At 34.8% G+C, this 21,092-nt stretch overlaps 3 protein-coding genes across 6 annotated transcripts; 1 reads left to right on the top strand and 2 right to left on the bottom strand.

Annotated features, from left to right (window-relative positions):
* Positions 1-7,078: 7,078 nt before the first annotated feature.
* Positions 7,079-7,892, top strand: LOC107946027 (ubiquitin-40S ribosomal protein S27a). Its single transcript, XM_016880207.2, has one exon. It carries the CDS (start codon positions 7,243-7,245, stop codon positions 7,711-7,713), a length of 471 nt encoding a protein of 156 aa, XP_016735696.1. The 5' UTR covers positions 7,079-7,242; the 3' UTR covers positions 7,714-7,892.
* Positions 7,893-9,010: 1,118 nt separating this feature from the next.
* Positions 9,011-12,225, bottom strand: LOC107946026 (uncharacterized). 3 transcript variants are annotated; one of them, XM_016880206.2, is made up of 7 exons: positions 11,713-12,219; positions 11,063-11,096; positions 10,715-10,951; positions 10,325-10,414; positions 10,151-10,216; positions 9,403-9,542; positions 9,011-9,309 (listed from the first exon to the last, which is right to left on the bottom strand). In XM_016880206.2, exons 1-7 carry the CDS (start codon positions 12,051-12,053, stop codon positions 9,192-9,194), a joined length of 1,026 nt encoding a protein of 341 aa, XP_016735695.1. In that variant the 5' UTR covers positions 12,054-12,219; the 3' UTR covers positions 9,011-9,191. The 3 variants fall into 3 exon arrangements, with proteins under 3 accessions (XP_016735695.1, XP_040962742.1, XP_040962741.1); XM_041106808.1 differs by lacking the exon at positions 9,403-9,542 and having other exon boundaries at positions 11,713-12,225; XM_041106807.1 differs by lacking the exon at positions 11,063-11,096 and having other exon boundaries at positions 11,713-12,119.
* Positions 12,226-16,558: 4,333 nt separating this feature from the next.
* On the bottom strand, positions 16,559-18,843 carry LOC107922670 (probable protein phosphatase 2C 2). 2 transcript variants are annotated; one of them, XM_016852807.2, is made up of 4 exons: positions 18,524-18,843; positions 17,868-18,068; positions 17,541-17,776; positions 16,559-17,464 (listed from the first exon to the last, which is right to left on the bottom strand). In XM_016852807.2, exons 1-4 carry the CDS (start codon positions 18,716-18,718, stop codon positions 16,897-16,899), a joined length of 1,200 nt encoding a protein of 399 aa, XP_016708296.2. In that variant the 5' UTR covers positions 18,719-18,843; the 3' UTR covers positions 16,559-16,896. The 2 variants fall into 2 exon arrangements, with proteins under 2 accessions (XP_016708296.2, XP_040962743.1); XM_041106809.1 differs by having other exon boundaries at positions 17,868-17,986; positions 18,524-18,652.
* Between the last annotated feature and the right edge of the window lie 2,249 nt (positions 18,844-21,092).

Here is a 21,092-nt window from a genome sequence, read left to right on the forward strand (position 1 = left end):
ATTCTGAAAATTTTATGGTAAGATAATATATGAGTCTAGTTTCAGGAAAAATTTACAGATCTAAATTTTGATTTTCGTAACTCAAGTTATAGTTAAATTAGTCATTACTGCGCAGGTGCGCGGCATTATGGTGAACAATGAAATAAAATTTAAAAGTAAATTTTTATGCCCCGAACTAATAAGTTAAGTCAAGTAACGCCCCATGCTCAACTCCAGAAACGGTCTCAGGTAAGGGGTGTTATATTTGTTGGTATCAGAGTAGGTTTAGTTGGTTCTCGGAACATTCAATGTGAATAAGAGTCTAGCTATACATGCCATACTTATATTTTGATAGTGTGACGACTCCTGACAATTTTAAAATGTTTTCTTTTATAGTTATGGACCCGAACGAGCTGGTGTAGATGATGTAGAGAGTAATGCGCTTGCTCCCACAGAAGGGACGGTGCCACCCGATAGTAGTGAAAGGCTCGTATCAGCTAGTCAGTGAGGAGGGGCTCGAGAAGCCTTCTTCCAAGCTATAAATGATTGGTTTGCCGAGTTCGTTCGCACGAATTCGGCCGTTAAACCTCCACCCCCTCATGATTCTCAGGTTCTCCATGTAGCTTCCCCATCCGCAGGTATAATTATAAGAGAAAGACCACCAGTTGGTAAGATCAGAAACAAGGGGCTGAAGAGTTTCGGGCTACTAAAGATGATGATGCAGAGAAAACTGAATTTTGGCTCGAGAATACTATCAGAGTTTTGGATGAATTATCTTATACACCTGAAGAATGCATGAAGTGTGTTGTCTCACTTCTCAGAGATTCGACCTATCATTGGTGGAAGGCTCTTGTGTCGGTGGTACCGAGCGAGAGAATTACTTGGGATTTCTTTCAGGAGGAGTTCCGTAAAAAGTATATCAGCCAGAGGTTTATAGATCAAAAAAGAAAAAGAGTTTCTTGAGTTAAAACAAGGTAAGATGATTGTGACCGAATATGAACGTGAATTTGTCAGACTTAGTAAATATGCTCAGGAGTTTGTGTCCACCGAAGCTAATATGTGCAAGAGATTTGAAGATGGGTTCAATGATGATATCCGACTGTCAATGGGTGTTTTAGAAATCAGAGAGTTTATTGTTCTGGTTGAAAGAGCCTGTAAGGCAGAAGATTTGTTAATAGAAAAATAGAAGGGCAAAGTTGAAATTGAAGTGCAAGACACGAAGAAAAGGCAAATAAGCAGATCATTTCAGTCTACATCCAAGAGGCCTAGAGAGTTCTCTAGTGGATCAAATTTTTCAGCCAGGTATTCTAGTCGAAACAGAGGCAGAAGATTTGAGGGTCTAAGAGCTCAGACTACTACAGTTGCAAGTACGGGTAGTACTAATGTGCCCAATGCGGTAGACGTCATCCTGGAGAGTGTAGAGCAAATTAAAATGCTTGCTTTAGATGTGGTGCACCAGATCACTATATTCGGGATTGTCCCGAAATAGTTAAAAGAAAAGTAATACCGAGTGCGAGATCGGGAAATGCTTATACTAGAGGCAGACCACAGAGGAATCTGGGAGTTGGAGCAAGTAACAGGGGTACGCCCAGAGACTCAGCTGCTAGACCAGATGTTAGAGCACCCGCAAGGACATACGCTATCCGTGCTCGTGAAGAGGCATCCTCCCCTGATGTGATTACGGGTGCATTTTCTCTCTATGATACTAATGTTATTGCTTTGATTGATCCGATTTCGACTCATTCCTATGTTTGTATGAGATTGATGCCTAGTATAAACATGCCTATAGAATCTACTGAATTTGTAATTAAAGTATAAAGTCCATTAGGCCAGTATGTGTTAGTAGACAAAGTATGTAAGAGTTGCCCTTTGATAATTAGAGGTCACTGTTTTCTGGCCGATCTCATGCTATTTCCATTTGATAAGTTTGATGTGATTCTTGGCAATGGATTGGTTGACTGCCTATGATGTGATAGTGAATTGCGGAAAGAAATACATTGAGTTGAAATGTGAAAATTGTGATATTATCCGGGTTGATTCAGATGAGTCAGATGGTTCTCTCGCTATGATTTCTGTTATGTCTGCTCAGAAATGTTTGAGAAAAGGGTGTGAAGCTTATCTTGCTTTTGTATTGAACACTAGAGATCCAGAGTTGAAAATTGAATCAGTGCCAGTGGTACGTGAGTATTTAGATTTGTTTCCGGAAGAATTGCCAGGTTTGCCTCCTATTAGATCTATAGGCATGTTTATACTAGGCATCAATCTTATACAAACATAGGAATGGGTCAAACCCAGATCAATCAAAGTAATAACATTAGTATCATAGAGAGAAAATGTACCCGTAATCACATCAGGGGAGGATGCCTCTTCACGAGTACGGATAGCATATGTCCTTGCGGGTGCTCTAACATCTGGTCTAGCAGCTGAGTCTCTGGGCGTACCCGTGTTACTTGCTCCAACTCCCAGATTCCTCTGTGGTCTGCCTCTAGTAGGAGCATTTCCCGATCTCGCACTCGATATTACTTCTCTTTTAGCTGTTTCGGGACAATCCCGAATATAGTGATTTGGTGCACCACATCTAAAGCAAGGATTTTCATTTGCTCTACACTCTCCAGGATGACGTCTACTGCATTGGGCACATTCTGGCCTAGGTGGTTGAGTACTACCCGTACTTGCAACTGTAGTAGTCTGAGCTCTTGGACCCTCAAATCTTCTGCCTCTGTTTCAGCTAGAATACCTGGCTGAAAAATTTGATCCACTCGAGAACTCTCTAGGCTTCTTGGATGTAGACTGAAATGATCTGCTCATTTGCCTTTTCTTCGTGTCTTGCACTTCAATTTCAACTTTGCCCTTCTCTTTTTCTATTAACAAATCTTCTGCCTTACAGGCTCTTTCAACCAGAACAACAAACTCTTTGATTTCTAAAACACCCACTGACAGTCGGATATCATCATTGAGCCCATCTTCAAATCTCTTGCACATATTAGCTTCGGTGGACACAAACTCCCAAGCATATTTACTAAGTCTGACAAATTCACGTTCATACTCGGTCACAATCATCTTACCTTGTTTTAACTCAAGAAACTCTTTTCTTTTTTGATCTATAAACCTCTGACTGATATACTTTTTATGGAACTCCTCCTGAAAGAAATCCCAAGTAATTCTCTCACTCGGTACCACCGACACAAGAGTCTTTTACCAATGATAGGTCGAATCTCTGAGAAGTGAGAACACACTTCATGCATTCTTCAGGTGTATAGGATAATTCATCCAAAACTCTGATAGTATTCTTGAGCCAAAATTCAGTTTTCTCTGCATCATCATCTTTAGTAGCCCGAAACTCTTCAGCCCCTTGTTTATGATCTTACCAACTGGTGGTCTTTCTCTTATAATTATACCTGCGGATGGGGAAGCTACATGGAGAACCTGAGAATCATGAGGGGGTGGAGGTCTAACGGCCGAATTCGTGCGAACGAACTCGGCAAACCAATCATTTATAGCTTGGAAGAAGGCTTCTCGAGCCCCTCCTCCCTGACTAGCTGATACGAGCCTTTCACTACTATCGGGTGGCACCGTCCCTTCTGTGGGAGCAAGCGCATTACTCTCTACATCATCTACACCAGCTCGTTCGGGGTCCATAACTATAAAAGAAAACATTTTAAAATCGTCAGGAGTCGTCACACTATCAAAATATAAGTATGGCATGTATAGCTAGACTCTCATTCACACTGAATGTTCTGAGAACCAGCTAAACCTACTCTGGTACCAACAAATGTAACACCCCTTACCCAAAACAGTTTCCGAAGTTGAGCATGGGGCGTTACTTGACCTAACTTATTAGTTTGGGGCATAAAAATTTGCTTTTAAAGTTTATTTCATTGTTCATCATAATGCTGTGCACCTGCGCAGTAGTGACTAATTTAACTATAACTCGAGTTACGAAACTCAAAATTTAGATCTGTAAATTTTCCTTGAAACTAGACTCATATATTATCTTACCATAAAATTTTCAGAATTTTTGGTTTAGCCAATTAGTACAATTTGTTCATTAAAGTCTCCCTTGTTTCACTGCGTGAAGGTTCTGACCTTTATTCACTAAAAATAAATTTTCTCATTGTATGATTTTCATATGGTGTTTTCACTTGTTTCTATAGATAATATACTCACTAAGGAATCTATACATATAAATTATAACTCATAATTATGTTTGTACAATTTTTAATGATTTTCTAAAATCAAAATAGGGGACTCCAAAAACCATTCTGACCCTGTCTAACCAAAATTCAAATATCTCAGAATATAAAATTCCTTTACCCATACCATTGTTTTTCTATGAAAATAGACTTGATAAGATTTAATTCTATATATCGGTCACTCTCTAATTCATTTTATACTATCCTTGGTGATTTTTTAAAGTCACGTCACTGTTGCTGTTCCAAAACTGTTTCATTGCAAATTTTTTACTCTTTCATAATTTCTAGGTATAAACTATCACCTAGGCATTCATAATACCAAACATATTCTTACTTAGTGATTTTAATAGCTAAACATTATCACATATTTACACATCATCCTTTAGCAATATCATAAGGACATACATTCAAAATGACTAAGTCCATATACATGTCATAGCTCAAACATTGATCATCATAAAATACCGAGTTGTTGTTGTTGATAGTGTGAGCGCTCTCCGACGTCTTTAAGGTCCCCGAATTAGCTTTGCAATACTATAAAAGAAGGAAAATAAAAGAAGTAAGCATAAAGCTTAGTAAGTTTACAAGCAAATAAATAACAACATTTAACACAAATAATTATACTCAAATGTCATGATCTTTAATTTCCTTTTTACTTACTCTCCTATTTGTTCACTTACTTGTTTACTTAGATAACTCATGATTATAACTTACTCTTCTCTTGCTGAAATGTTGGTTCTCAATTGATAACATAATATGTTATTAACTCTTATAACTCAGCTGAATTTGCTATTTATGCTTTTACCTAAACTTTCATAGAACATAATTTGTTTACTAGCCCGTTGAGCCACATTGGAATAATAAGGATACTTGGGTCTCTTTTCTGATAATAACATACCAAAGCATGTCCCAGACATGGTCTTGCATGGGATGTTTCTTGTAGTGCTAAAGTCATATCCCAAATATGGTCTTACATGGGAGTTCTCATATCGGTGCCCATGCCATGTCCCAAACATAGTCTTACGGGGGACCTCTCATCTTGGTGCCAACGCCATGTCCCAGACATGGTCTTACATGGGATCTCTTTACCCAAATGTCATGACATTTGTATCCAATATAATCCTAATGTTTCAACGGGACTTTTTAACACTAATTCTCTATCATCTCATACTTGAGTCAACATTAAATAATTTCATAAAACAAATACATAATTGCTGGAAAATAGCAGTATTAATAATAATTATTGAAATATTGTATTTATTTACCGTAAACTTACCTCGGTACAAAATATGGCCAAATCTATCAACTTAGTCTTCAACCTTTTTCTTTCCTCGGTCTACCCCGAATTTCGTTCTTCTTGATTTATAATAGCAAATTTAGTTTATTTAATACTCACATTTATCAAAAAAACCCTCGACTCTAACTTTGGAAAAATTATGATTTTGCCCCTAAAATTTTACATACTTACACTTTTGCCCCAAAGCTCGGAAATTAAACTTCATCCCATATTTTTATGTTTTATAACATGCTGAACATTTTTCCCTTCTATGGTAACATCAAATTCCCATTCTAACACTTACTTATGAACATTAGGTATTTTTACCGATTATGTCGTTTTACTCGTTTTCACTTAAAATCGCTTAGCACAAATCGTTTAACATAATTTAAAACTTCATATTCTACCATAAAACATCAAAACAAACACATTTCACCTATGAGTATTTTTCCAAATATGAACCCTAGGTTAAATTATTACTAGAATAAGCTAAATCAAGTTACCGGGGCTTCAAAAACGTAAAGAACATTAAAAACGGGACTTGGGATCACTTACTATGGAGCTTGGAAGCTTGAAAACCCTAACTATGGCTTCCCCCTTACTAATTTCATCCAAATGAAGAAGATGAGCACAATTTACCATCTTTTTCCCTTTTAATTCATTTTAATTACTAAATTACCAAAATGCCCCTAACTTAAAATTTTCCTATTTCACTTATCTCATGCCCATTTTTGTCCATAACTTAACCAATGGTCTAATTACCATATAAATACCTCCAATTTAAAATTTCATAACAATTGGACACCTCTAACATGTAGAACTCAAATTTTGCACTTTTGACTAAATTGAGTGCCCAAACGTCGAAATTTTTGAACGAAATTTTCATGAAATTATTCCATGAAATTGCAGGCCATAAAAATATAGGAAAAATATAATTTTTCTCATAAGATTTGTGGTCCCGAAACCACTATTCTGACTACGCCCAAAATCGGGATGTTATAGTGTCCATAGGCTGGGACCAAATAAAGTTTTAGGCCAATTTGTTAGGCCCGAACTTGGCCCGAAAAATAGGTTTAAAATTTTTTCCAAACTTGACCTGAATAAAAATGCTAAAATTCGGGCCCAGTGTGGCTGTATTAACTTTTTATATAATTTTTTTAAATATATACAATACATAAAAAAATACTAAAAACTTTAAAATAAATATTGAAAATAAATTAAAAAGCAATATGAATACTTAAATAACACTAAGATAAGTGCAACTTAACAAGCAAATGCCTCTAAAATAGTAACAAAATTAACAAATAAAATAAGAATTATAAAATAACAAAAAAATAGTATCAATATAACAGTGAAATGGTAGCAAAAATATTGAAAAAAAAACAACAAAATAACTTTTTTTTTTGCATATTTGGGCTAAGCCAGGCTCAGGGGCCGAAAAAAATTATCCGACACCCTGCTTGTTTTTTAAACGGGCCTTTTTTTATCCAAACCTTTTTTCGAGTCTATATTTTTACCAAAAAACTTCCTGGTCTAAATTATACTAGGCTTTTTTTAATAGTGTATATATATATTAAGCTTTATTGGGCCTATAAGGGCCACGTCGCATGATTCACGACCCATTTGGTAGTCACCAAAAAGTTTAAAATCCAAAACCCAGAAAAGGGCACTTTCATACCCCAAGAAAACCCTAATTCACCTTCATGTATATATATAAAACCCAACAGACTTATTCCCTGTTTTCGAAACCTAGCCGAACCCTCCATTTCTCTCTGCAACCAGCGGCACCCAAAGATGCAAATCTTCGTCAAAACCCTAACGGGGAAGACCATAACCCTAGAGGTTGAGTCTTCCGACACCATCGACAATGTCAAAGCCAAGATCCAAGACAAGGAAGGCATCCCACCCGACCAACAGCGCCTCATCTTTGCCGGCAAGCAGCTCGAGGACGGCCGCACCTTAGCCGACTACAACATCCAGAAGGAATCCACCCTCCATCTCGTGCTCCGTCTTAGGGGAGGTGCTAAGAAGAGAAAGAAGAAGACCTACACCAAGCCCAAGAAGATCAAGCACAAGAAGAAGAAGGTCAAGCTCGCTGTGCTACAGTTCTACAAGGTGGATGAATCGGGTAAGGTTCAGAGGCTGAGGAAAGAGTGCCCTAATGCTGAGTGTGGTGCTGGAACTTTCATGGCTAACCATTTCGATAGGCACTATTGCGGTAAGTGTGGACTCACTTATGTTTACCAGAAGGCTGGTGGAGATTAAGTAGGGCTCGTGCAAAAGATGGATCTTTTAGGGTTTTTCCAATATGGGTTTTAGGTTTTAAATTTTCAGTAATCGTCGGATTTTGTTTAATCGAATGATTTTTGTTGTGTTTGAATATGTTATAATACTTGGGCTATATGATTTGGAGTTTTGATTATCAATTCAGCTGTTTGAATCAACTTAAGTTAATTCTTCTTTATGTTGTTTGATTGATGATTATATTTATATGCCTTGTATTTTTTGCTATTTTGTTCTCTGGGTATTGTGTATGCTTAATGTTTGTAAAATGATTTTACTATTTTTGCTGATCACTAGGGTCTTTGTTCTTTTGCAGAGTTTTTCTTCAATGACTTTATGCCAATGTCTGTTTATGTTGGGGATTAATATAGAGAACTAATCTGTTTAGCAAAATGAATGGAGTCAATGCTTCCCATTGTTGCATATCTGGTTTAGTATCATCGTTTTTGAGTTTTAGCTTTCGCAGATTAGTGGAATTGGAATCCACCCATCAATGAAATTTATAGTTAAAGGCTTTAAGCATGCTTTAAATGTAACATATTGTTTTATCCTGCCTTAGCCTTTATGCCATTGTTCATTAAAGCTTTATAAGGCTCGGTCATTATAAAAGCTGAAACAGTTGTTGTGCATGATAGGATATGTGAGTGACAGTAGGTTGCCGAAGTTTGTGTGAGATGATGTCTTCGATATTCTCAATTTAAAAGATGAAAATAGAGCTTAGAGAAGTTTCAATGCTTGTCTTATGTTTTCACTTTGCTAGACATAGGTTGGTAGCAACTACATATGAGAAAATCATAAGGCTCATAGCTTTATTTTTTTACAACTAACGCATCGCTAGCAGGAGCAAATCTCAATCACACAGACACCACTAGTAGGCAATTTTTTGTGATTTGATCCCACGACATGGGTATTGGGGTTGAACACCCTTGGCCTAGGGGTCAAATCCTAGGGTTTCATAGGCTATCTTAGTTTGTATGACATGAAATCTTTGATCTTCCCAATTTAAAAGATGGGAAATAGAGCTTGGAGGAGTCTCAATGCTATCAATCTTCCCAATTTAAAAGATGGAAATAGAGCTTGGAGGAGTTTCTTAGCTTTTTTATGTTTCCTTATATTTTACCTTCATCATCAAGCAAATACCAACATGTCTGATGGGATTCTTTGTTGTTTTTAGGCAGTGGAAGCTTTGTTTTACATAATGGAAACATCCATAAAAAATCGTGGTCGAAAGCTGTGAGGGAATATATTATAAACATATAAAATAAGCCCCTAGATGACATTAGTATAAATGCTTGACTACTTCCCAAATTGTTGAACGTGAAAAAAGGAAAGTTACATAAACCACAATCTATTGATGTGAGGAATGCCCCCATCTTGATATAAATAAACAAACCATAAAACCTAAATAAATGTACCACATTCAAAAGCAGTGGATTTGAAAAAAAAAATGAGGAAAGAAACTAGTATGATCTGACAAAATCATGGGGGAACAATCTTGGGAGGATTGAATTTTTTGCTTTTACAATCAGTGCATATGTTCCATAGCAAGGGATGTGAACCACAGCCATGGAGAAGTACCTGTTCGATGGAAATGATTGAATTCATTATATTCTTTTATATATATATATTTAGGTGAATGAAAATAACTTTGTCTGAGGCAAATCAGGTTACCATAAAGGAGCCCATGGGGTATTAAGCTCTAAGAAAGGATATGGCCACCATGTAAACCCACAGGCATGAAGAACCCATTGGAAAATAGCATATAAACAGCTCCACTGAACAAAATATGCAAGCCTGAACCAAGGAAATGGCTGACACAAAAGGGGAGATTCAACTAACACTTAGAGCCTATATGGAATTTGGCAGCAATGAATAATAGAAAGACAATTTGCAACTAAAGGTCATTAAACGGTCAGTGAGTTAACATTTTGGTCTCTTTAAAAGAAGTTTATGTTTTGGTCATTCAATTTCAAAAAAGTTACAAAATGATCACTAAATTATTCGAAAGTTTTCATTTAAGTCATTGGGTTATTATAATTATTGTTGTAGTATGGTCTTCTTTGTTTATACCGTCTGTACCAATCGAGAGTTTACATTCCCCTTTTCTTCTACAATGTAGCTTTTTTGTTATGAAACAATTTTGAACGTCACGAATTTTTAAATTAAAATCTAAATAGCTTTTTTTTCGACATTGATCATTAAATCAACTTGGATTTAAAGTACGTTTTTCTACTCGTTGATGGGTACTGATCTACTGTACCGGTCGTCAAAACGTCACTTTACTTAATAGCTCAACGACTTAAATAAAAACTTTCAAATAATTTAGTGACTATTTTGTAACTTTTTGAAATTGAGTGACCAAAACATAAATTTATTAATAGTTTAATAGTCGTAATAAAAAGAGGTGCAAAATACTTACAAGGCTATTGAAAAGAGTATCCACTATGAGAAACACAGCATTCACAGTGTGCATGCAACCCATTAACTGTCCAAAAAAAGAAAACAATCACTGAATTTAGACATAGCCGCTAATCTTGCAATCAAATTATGACTTTTTCTAGCATTGCCAATTGATATGAAGTTAAAATCTTACCATGTTCAGGCCAAGGTGCGAGTTTGATAAAAATGGAACAATAACAAGCCAGAATACAATGTCTGTCAAGATGACAGCACCTCCACATGTCTACAATGAAGCAAAACTAAGTAAATCAGCTCTCTTGTCTGCAGAGAAAATGAAAGACAGCAGCCCATACTAAAGGTCTCATCAAGGCTTAAGACATACTAAATGGTGATTATTGTATTTAGATCCATGGGGGTAAGGGTTTGAATCATTTGGTTTTACATCGTGAGTTTGTTAGGTAATTTTGGATTTAGATCATTTTTCGTACGTAGGTTACATGGTTCGAATTATTGACTTTTTATGATTAAATTGAAGAGGAGAAAGCAGTGAAAACAAGTAGGAATTGTATTGATAACTTCAGACCTGATATATAATTTGCATAAGATAACCCCAAAATCCTGCCCTTCTTTGAAACTCTTCTTGAGCATAGTGACTTTGCAACTTGATTTTACACCAAACATTTTTGGCTTGATAAGTTACAGAATTTGCAATTCTACCCTCTTCCACATCCGTTTTTACAAATTCATCCCTTAAACTATTTTCAGGTAGTGGTGTAGTAAAGCACACCCAACATCCATAAGCAGATATGGCAGTCCCCAGCTTCACAAACAAAATGCATGTATTAATTAAGCATGAGCTACTGTAACCAAAGTGTTTAATCAACAAAGAAAAAATATAATGGCAGAAGTGGGATTTAAATTATTTACATACCGCAAAGTAGACCATTACCAATACAAATGTCCACCTGCAAATTTATATTGCCTCACTAGATTAGTGCTAATATATATATATACCCTTTATCTAAGGCCATTAAACTATTAGTAAATTTACGTGTTAATTACTCAATTTAAAAAAATTACAAAATGGTTACTAAAATGTTCGAAAGTTTTCATTTTCAAAAATTTTTAGTTAAGTCACTAAACTGTTAAATTTTTTTAAAAGTTTGGCTAATGAATTCCAAGCGACAATTTGACGAACGGTATGGTGCATCAGTACCCATTGAGAGTAGAAGAACATATCTTAGATCCAAGTTGATCTGACAATCAATGTAGGAGATTGGAAAAGTTTGTTAGGACTTTGGATTACAAATTCTTAACAGTTAAAATTGTTTCATGAAAAAAAAAACTTAAACTATAGAAGAGAAGGAGAATGAGAGCTTTTGATTAGTATTGACGGTGTAAACAGAGAATATCATGCAACAACGATTTTAACAATCCAGTGATTTAAATGAAAACTTTCGAATAGTTCAATAACTATTTTGTAACTTTTTGAAGTTAAGTAACCAAAACGTAAACCTACTAATAGTTTAATCACATTAGATATATTTCACCATGTGGGTGTATGGAAATGAAGGAACTTACTCGGTGTAGTAAACAAAGATGGAAGCATCCCATTCGACTATATCCCACACCAAGAACCCCGCCATGACCGCGAATGAAACGAAACGAGTGAGCACTAGCCATCCAGGGTGCACCCTGATCCAACAACTGGTCCATAACTGGTTGGAACCAACATGAGCCCTCGGTGTTGCACGTATAAACCCGTCGGCATCCGGTCGAGCCTCTAACAGGCTCTCGTACACGCTTTCCTCGTCGCATCTAGACGCTGCTTCTTTCTTCCATAGTACCCATAATGACCCGATGAAGGCAGCCGCTACAACGCCAAAACAAATGAAATCGTACCAATACACAACCAGGGCCATGGGGCAGCTTGGCTAAGGCTGTTTTCACTAGCCTTTGTCTGCCCTTTTTTGCAATGAAGTCGATTGATGTTAAAACATGTGAAAAAGGGTACTAGAATATTTGTTTGATACAAGGAATGGTAGTTTGGACTGACTGGTTTTGGTCCTTTTGGATCACGATTCAAGGCAAATACTTTACAGTAATAATAATAATAATGAACAGCTAAAATTTGACATCAAGGACATGGTCGGTACAAAGAAATGCTATAAGTTAAGAAAATCTCCAAAACAAGTTACAAATGATGGGCAAATGATAAAAAAAAAGCCCTTTTTTTTCAAAAATTACCGAAATTGACCAATTATCTAATTATTTACCGGAATGATCCATTTTCCGCGAAATCGCGTCCACGTCAGTGCGATGTCAGGGTACGCGCCAGGAAATCGCGTCCACGTAAGCGCGATTTACTGACGTGGACACAAATCGCGCCCTCTAGGATGCGATTTGCTGACGTGGCATCAGTTTACGCTCGGTTGTCCGATTGAGATGATTTTTTTTTATTTCGAATAACTTTTTGAGATCTACGCGATTTCCTAGCGCGTACCCTGACATCGTGCTGACGTGGACGCGATTTCACGGAAAATGGACCATTCCGGTAAATAATTAGATAATTGGCCCATTTCGATAATTTTTGAAAAAAAAGGACTTTTTTTGGTCATTTGCCCACAAATGATAAGATTTTTTTTTATGAAACATCGACCTAGCCAATAACAAAGGTCAAGAATGTTTATTGTTTGCCTATGAAAATAAGTTCTATGAGGTCCTGTGATTGAATGAACTTTTTAGACCGTAATTCTAATTCGATCTAATTCATTTCAATGATCCGTTTTATTGTCAAAGTGTGTTATATCTAATTCTAGTTCGATCTAATTTATTTCTACAACTCAAATTCATGACACGATGAGTATAGAGATATGGAGTAAAAACTTTGCACCAATGAGTCAAACACTGACCTCAAGAGTGCACACTTCTATTTACAAGGATGCGGATTAGAATCTGTAAATATGTACTTGAAGATGACAAAATTTTAAATACATGTGATAGATACTTAAAAAAACATAAATTCAAATTAAAAAAACGCAGCATGAATTATTTTTTAAGAAAAATATATGCACATTGACATTATTTTTAAAATTTATTTTTATACAATTCACACATCACTAACAGTCCAATCTAAATTTAAAAAATAAAAAATAAACACGATAAAAAGTCCAATGGCTTCCCCATTTGGATCACTTCAAAAAGCCCCAAAATAATCGCGTTTATAGTATTTTAGTTTTTAAAATCCAATTAAAAAACTCACTTTTTACATAACATTTTAAACTTAATTTTCGTAAATTATGAACTAAAAATCAAACAAAACAAATCAATTTTTTATTTTTTTTATTCTCCTTGTAAGAGTGACAGGAAAAAACTCTTAATTGTGCACTGATAACAGTAGTACAGTACTACTGCTCATGTTCAGGTCATTGGCTAATACCTAAAAGCTAGCTTTAAAAAAATAAAGCGTTTGGATAAAGTATAAGATTGAAAAAATGAGTTTAGGTGAAATTTAAATTATTTTTTATATGAGTCGAGTTTAGATTAAAATTTTTTAGGCTTAAGCTCAACTCAAATATATTATGTTATAAAATAATATTATATTAATTATATATTAAATAATTATAATTATAGTTATATTTATATTAAATTGCGAATTCAATAACAATTAACTCATTTTCCAAAACCTAAAATAAACTTATTCTACCAAATAATCAATTAACACAACGCAGTTTAAAGCAAAAGAAAATGCCACTGTTTCATTCGATCATTGCATATATCATTTAAAATATAGCTGCAGAAAAATAAAACCCTAAACGGAGAATTCAGTTCACCTGAGAATTGCAGTAAACAAAATAGAAACGAAACAGATATTACTACTGGAAACGAAAACCAGCTAGCAATGGCCATCAAACTCCATAACCAATATCTAATCTATTTCTTACCTTTTTTGTTCTTCTTGCCTTTCTTCATCTTCTTGTTTTTCCTGGACTTAGCAGCAGCAGCAACAGCGGCGGCGGCGGCAATAGCAGAGGAAGCTTTCCCATGGATCATATCAAAGAGCTGAGATCCAATACGGTAACAAAGATAAGCATCAGCAGTGGTAAACATGACCTTCTCATCATTCAACTCAGGACTGTGATAATATGGCCTTTTCCTCTTAAACCACTCGATTTTCCTCCCAGGTCTCAACACATCCATGTGTTTCCCCAGCACAGCCTTAGCGAGCCTATCTAAATCGTACCTTCCTAAATCAAGCTCGTCTCTCTTCATCCCTTTCACAGCCAACTCGTTCAAATCCACCGCGTTCTTTATCTTAACTTGGAAATCTTTCTCCAAATGACTCGATTTTTCTTTGATCCCCATCCCGACTACAATTACCTCCGGATCAGAGAGGAAATGGGCGAGGAACTTGGGAGGCTTGTAAAGGTCGGGGTCGTTTAAACGGTAGAGGAGACAATGTGAGCCGATGCAGATATGGAGTAGCTCGTACGGAAACTCGAGGAGGCCGTAACGGGAGTAGTAATCGTTTTGGCGTTCAACGGAGAAGCCAACGACAAGGGTTTTAGGGAGGGACTTGGAGTTGTTAGCTTTTTTGGCTTGTTTAAGCCACTTGCCGGCGGTGATCTCGCAGTAGGTAACGACGGTGAGGATACGGTGGTTTCCGACGTGGACATCGTAGAAATATTTGACGTCCGTGCTGCCCTCAATCTTCTCCACTGAGATCTCCATTGTTACAGTGGATCAATGCAAATCGGAAGAGGGAAAGGACCGGGAGGGGTTTATATAGGGAGGGAGAAATAATGTGGGACACGTGTCGTATTGGCGTTGATTTGATAGGGAGGTGGGGTTCATATTATGGTTTTATAGTTTTGCTATCATGTGATCGTGGCTGATGTTTATATAACAGAAATGGATTGTGGAGGGCTTAAGCTAGTAGCTACTAACTGCCTACTAAAATTTTATTCATGTCGTTGCCAGTCGCCGCCGCGGCACCACCACTTCCGCCGCCACCATCAACAATATTAGCTTTTGAACGGTCATACTGAGATTCTCACGGTGGCGGTTCAAAATTAAAGACAAAAATTGCAACTGCAAAGGATCAAATTGACAATGATTTTACTGATATTCAGAGGGACTAATACAATATAAGCGTCCCTAAATTTGAAATAATCTAATGCTTTAGGTTAAAATGTAACGCAAGTACTTGTATTTTTCAAAAATTTACAATTTAGTCCATATATTTTTACTTCTATAAATTTAGTCGCTGCAGTTCCATTTTTAAAAATTAGTCCCTCAACTTTTCAATTTTCAAAATAAGTATAATCGTTAACACTTTTAAAATTATTTTGTTAAATTCAAGTTCATTATGTCAATTTTTTAATTACATGACTATCAAGTAAATATTTTTTTACATTAAAATGTCGCACCAACAAATTTAACAAGAATATTTTCGTAGTGCTAACAATGTGACCTGGATTTTGAAGTAGATGGACCAAAATTCTAAAAATGGAAGTACAAAAATTAAATTCTAAATTTGTGAAGAATACAAAGACTTATGATATATTTTAACTCTTAAGCTTATAAATTATAATAACCTAAATAGAAAAAAAAATCCAATATTCAAATATGAATGATTTGATACAAATAGAAGATTAAATTATAATTTTGATAAATCCAATTCAAATTAGTCCAATCTAAAATCAAACCATTTAAAAATTTCTGGTTCTTATACCACCAAATGCTCATGGGTCGTTCGAGTTCGAGTCAAGCCCATGCAAAATATCTAAACTAATTTTTCAAACTTTGGGCCAACCCAACTCAAAAAATACACTTACTATTTTGCCTAAGCCCAACTCAATTTAAGAAAAGTAAACTTGGACCTGACCTAATCGGCTCATATTTGATTTTTTCTACATTAGTTTTTATTTTAAAATAAATTTTTAGAAAAATATAATATACTAAATGCTCTAAAAATACTAAAATAAAAATTTTCTAACACATTAAAAAGTATTTATACTTAAAATTTTATATTTTGAGTTAATTTTAGGTTTTAAGTATTTGTTATTAGATTAGTATTTTAATATAAATATAAATATAAATATATATAATAATTATTTAACGTATATATTAATATAATAATTTTTTTTGTAACATAATATATTTAGGGCTGAATCACTTGCCCTTGAAATTTTATCTAATCCTATTTTTTAAACCTTGTATTTTAACCGGTAAGCAAATCTACATACTATTTTTTTTCTTTTTTACTTTACACGTCCGTACTAAAGATATGCCCATTAAACCACTTTAAAACTTTAATTAAATGAAATATTTTATTTTTACTCCTATTAATTTTTAATAGTTCAATTTAAACCTTTTTGTCATACAATTGCATGAAATATGAGATGGTTGGCAGGTGGAAAAGAAAGACAGCAATGAAGATTTGGGTCTTTATTGACAATATGTACATAATACATCTCACGAATCAACATCAATGAACTAACAATGGTCAGCCACCTGGACTTTTGAGCAAAAGAATCCATAAATGACTTTGAGCTAAGCAGTAAGCACACATAAATTATTACATCCTTGATCTTTACACCACCATCCTCTATGTACATCCCCCCCCCCAAAAAAAAAATTATACCAAAACCAACCCCTGCAAAACTTCAAGCTGCTTTTTTTTTATACCTGTAACTGAAGCAGCCAGAAACAGTATATATAATATCCCAGGTTGAACAATTAGTATTATTTAAAGACTCGTGTTTACCGGTCACGAATTCGCATTGCACTCCTCAAGCTACACAGAGCCTCTGCAGATAGGCTACAACACCTCAATCTTCTTTGCCGAGGAGATGGTTGTTCCCTGTAATCAGGTTCGGAGAAGCATATGACGATGACGGTTAAATTATCAAACGTGTTGCGGCGTAAGGCTTCCATGACAAGGTCTCTAGCACATTGCTCGGGGTCATCGTGCCGTCGCAACCCTCTGCGAACTAGGCTAACTGCATGTTGACTTGACATTACATCCCAAATCCCATCACATCCAATGATAAGGAACTCGTCATCCTCTGTCAGAACCACTTGGCGGACCTCGGGTTCAGCGATGAGAGGTGAAGATGAACCCTTGGGTAACTTCATGTCCCAATCCCCCAAGGCTCGAGAAACTGATAGAACACCATTAAGATATCCATCGTCAATAAACCCACCGAGCTCCTCCACTCTCCTCCATTCTGATGGATAAATAGGCCTGTGGTCTTCAGACATATCTATTGCCTCCCCTTTTCGACAGAGAACTGCTCGGCAATCACCAGCATTGGCCACCATTAGAAGCCTAAAGCACACACAATTAATCAGGCAAAGACTTTAAGTCAATGAAAGGCAATCAAGGCTTTAAACCATGAAGATACCTTCCGAATATAAGAGCCGTAAGCGCTGTTGTTCCTGAAGAGCTATTCACGGTACAATCATCAGCAAGAGCAAGGTCAGCAAGAAGAAATGATTTCCGGACCGAGTTCTCAACCCCTGCTAAGAAATCATCATCAACTTCACACGACTGGGGAAAATTCACATCTTCGAAAAATAATCTAAGCACGTGTCTCCTTACATACGCCGCGGCTTCAGGACCACCATGACCATCAAACACCTGGATACGAAGCGAAACCCAAAATTAGTTATAACTCAGTACAACAACATCAAATTAAAGCAGTAGCAACAACAGCTAAAACAGTAATTACCCCATAAAAAGCACTAGGCTTAGGAAACTTGAAAAGGGAACCCAATTGTGATGATAGATCATCAATACGAATATGTTCGTCTTCCATGTATCTCCTTGGACCAATGTCAGCGAAGCTACCTGAACGGATACTCGGGACGAATTGCAGGACAGTAGATTCAATATTACATGGATCTGGGAATTCATCTAGAGATTTCACATCCTAAAATAGGAAAAAATAATAATTGAAGCCTATTAAAAGGTTTAAACTTTAAATTACTAAGTATATTTTCCCCAAAACTAAAACAATAGCAAACTAATATATACTAGCATTTAAAAGGCTAAAAATATACATATCTCATTGTTTTATTCCCTAGATGCAAAATCCAATTAACAAGCTTGTAAATTTAACAATTTTAACATCTTTTTTTTCAAAACCTTATTGATCCCCAAGATACAAGCAATGAACATAATTTCCTTTCAAACTTGTACATAAATAGAAATAAAATACTTCATCAATTCAGCTAAATTTCGCAGAAAATAAAATCCAACATATCTATACTTCAACCTTTGCAACCATATTTAGAAATTTAATTCTAACTTGCAAGTCGAAATTCATCAAAATTCAGAATATTTACAAGCATATTAAAAAAAAACAGGGAAAATGAAAAGTCTAACCAGTTGAGAGGTGGATAAATCGACGGAAACCGACTCAGTAGCACCACGACCGACTTGTCGGAACTCAGGCGAAGAAACCGGCGACGGAATCGCGACGATTTCGTTAATCTCCTCGAAATGACTTCCTTTACCGAAAAACGGAACTTCCAACACCGGCACGCTCTGTTGGCAAACAACTTCAGCTTCAGCTACCATTTTTTTTTCAGATAATTACCATAGAACAACACACGAAAGAGCTTAAACAAAATTGAAATGTCTTCAAACTCTTGATATAAAAAAACAAATTAGATTTCTTTTTTCAAAATTGATCGAACTTCGGTTCTGGTGGGCTTGAATTGATATTTATAGGGTCAGAAATGGGGACAAATACGTAATTATAAACTCTTGGTTGACACGTGTAAGTCTTTTAGACTTTTGATGATTGATGGGATGTTTTTTGATAATTGATGATCAAGTCGACACACGTACAAGCAAAAATAGCTGTCAGCCTATAGAATATTTATGTATTTAAATTATTTAGTTGCAAGTTGGACTTTTTATGTTGATTTTTTATATTTATTTTATTTTATTTTTTAAAATATAGATATGGAAATAAATTATTTTTGGAAAATTGAAATATTTATATTATTAATTAGTTTTAATTAAAATACCGAATAATTTTACAGTACAATTTTGAAACCGTATATAACCGTATGTGTTAACTATTTGAAGGTCTGACTTGACATTGACGGGCACGTGAAAGCTTTTATAATTTTTACGTCGTCCACGCGTCACTGTTTTCTTTTTAGTTTATTTATTTATTTATTTTTAAAAAGTATTTTGCCCAAAGACGCTGCTTCGTTGGAAAATGACAGATTCATCCTTCCCCTACCTTCCTACCGCTTGTTAAATTTGTTATTTTATCGGATAAACGAAAAAGGACGTACATGTCATTGCCAGCTTTCTACAGGGGTAAATTTGGAAAATTAAGTTGTTACGCCGAGGAGGAATATTTTAAAGCGGTTATATTAATATTCTGTTGGAGCGTGTTCATACAAGAGCGGTATAGCTTGTGGTCGTTCAGAGGCACCCACCGAGTCAGCGATTTTGTTGGTTGAATAGACAAAATTACCCTTCGATTTTACAGTTAATCACAAGTTTTTGTTAAGATTTGAGAATATCTGAAGACGTGGTCGGAAACGGCATCAAGACTGTCGTGTCAACTATATTGGGCCCCATTTGCTTTTCCGACTGTCCGGATTACTCTGGAACATTGATGCTTTTGCATAGATCACGCTTAATTCTATTCGTGTTTTTATTTTGGTTATTTAATTTTAAATTATTTTAAATTAAACATTATTGATTGTTAAATTGATAACCACTTTTTGAACTTATATAATAATATATTTAATTTTCGATACTTAAGAGCTAAATTTATTAAATTATTTTTTCCTTTTTTACCATTTATGATAATAAAATATTAAATTAGATTAATTAATATTTTATATATCATTATATTAAATTATCTAAATCTTTTATATATCATTATTTTAAATTATTTAAATATAATTTATCATTATATTAAATTATTTAAATCTTATTTATTATATTTAAATTTTTAAAAATATTTTATATATCATCAATTTTAAAAATATTTTATATTAATTGCTCAAAAGGTATTTAAATTTTATATTTTATGTATCGTTATATTAAGTTATTTAAATATCATATAACTTAACTAATTTTTTTGTTTTTACTATCATGTCTAAAACTGACATTTTAACTTTTAATCGTAATTTTTGGCAACAATGAAGAACATTAAAAATTAACAAACACGTTGTTTTCATAACACTTTTCTATCATACTTTGCTAAAGTAATTTTTCTTTCTAAAAATATTTTTGAAAATCACTTTTAAACCGTAACAACAATGGAAAACTCGCGATAAATGTTTTAAATTCAAGGTTAGATTTCTGATTTTATTTTATTTTTGTTTGATTTTCATTTTTCAATTGTTTATTATCATAAATGGAAAAAGGAAATAAAAAAAAACGTTTGGTTTGGAAACTGACCTAAAATAATAATTCAATATCGTATCTCATTAGAGAGGACAATCGAATATTTACATACATAGCTATTGTTCATAGAATTGATATTCTTAGTAGACTCTATATATGTTGAACAAGTGAGCTGCTCTAGGATGCCTGCTAGACACTCATTGGGCATATGCGAGTTGAGACTGCAGCTTCGTTGTAAGGCTTGCATGCATCCATTTGGTGGGCCCTAACCGTGTCATGGGTAGGCGACCTGGACCTTATCTGATTTTCGGATTAGTGATCATAAGTATATAACAAGACCATAAATGCCATTATGGGAAAGGCTTATATAATAGTTTCTCTAGTAAAATATTAAAAAATAAATATATTAAAAAAAGAAGAAGAAGACATATTACAATGCAGTACTAGTATATCAAATATTAACTTTAATATATATAATTAATAAATTAATCCCACGAGAAATTTAAAAACTATTTTTTTTAAATAAATTATTTTATAAAAGAAATTAAAGAATCTCACTCCACTATTAGGACTC

Source organism: Gossypium hirsutum, chromosome D12, assembly GCF_007990345.1.
Source record: "Gossypium hirsutum isolate 1008001.06 chromosome D12, Gossypium_hirsutum_v2.1, whole genome shotgun sequence".
NCBI classification, from domain to species: Eukaryota; Viridiplantae; Streptophyta; class Magnoliopsida; order Malvales; family Malvaceae; genus Gossypium; species Gossypium hirsutum.

Bases quoted from the DNA above. Each gene is read 5' to 3' on its own strand.
- LOC107946026 (XM_016880206.2), bottom strand. From the start codon at position 12,053: ATGGCCCTGGTTGTGTATTGGTACGATTTCATTTGTTTTGGCGTTGTA. The intron at 11,097-11,712 runs GTAAGTTCCTTC...ATAAATTTGCAG, and splicing joins ATCTTTGTTTACTACACCGA to GTGGACATTTGTATTGGTAA. The intron at 10,952-11,062 runs GTATGTAAATAA...TTGTTTGTGAAG, and splicing joins TGGTAATGGTCTACTTTGCG to CTGGGGACTGCCATATCTGC.
- LOC107922670 (XM_016852807.2), bottom strand. From the start codon at position 18,718: ATGGTAGCTGAAGCTGAAGTTGTTTGCCAACAGAGCGTGCCGGTGTTG. The intron at 18,069-18,523 runs GTTAGACTTTTC...TTCCTATTTTAG, and splicing joins ATTTATCCACCTCTCAACTG to GATGTGAAATCTCTAGATGA. The intron at 17,777-17,867 runs GTAATTACTGTT...CTTCGTATCCAG, and splicing joins AGCCTAGTGCTTTTTATGGG to GTGTTTGATGGTCATGGTGG.
- LOC107946027 (XM_016880207.2), top strand. From the start codon at position 7,243: ATGCAAATCTTCGTCAAAACCCTAACGGGGAAGACCATAACCCTAGAG.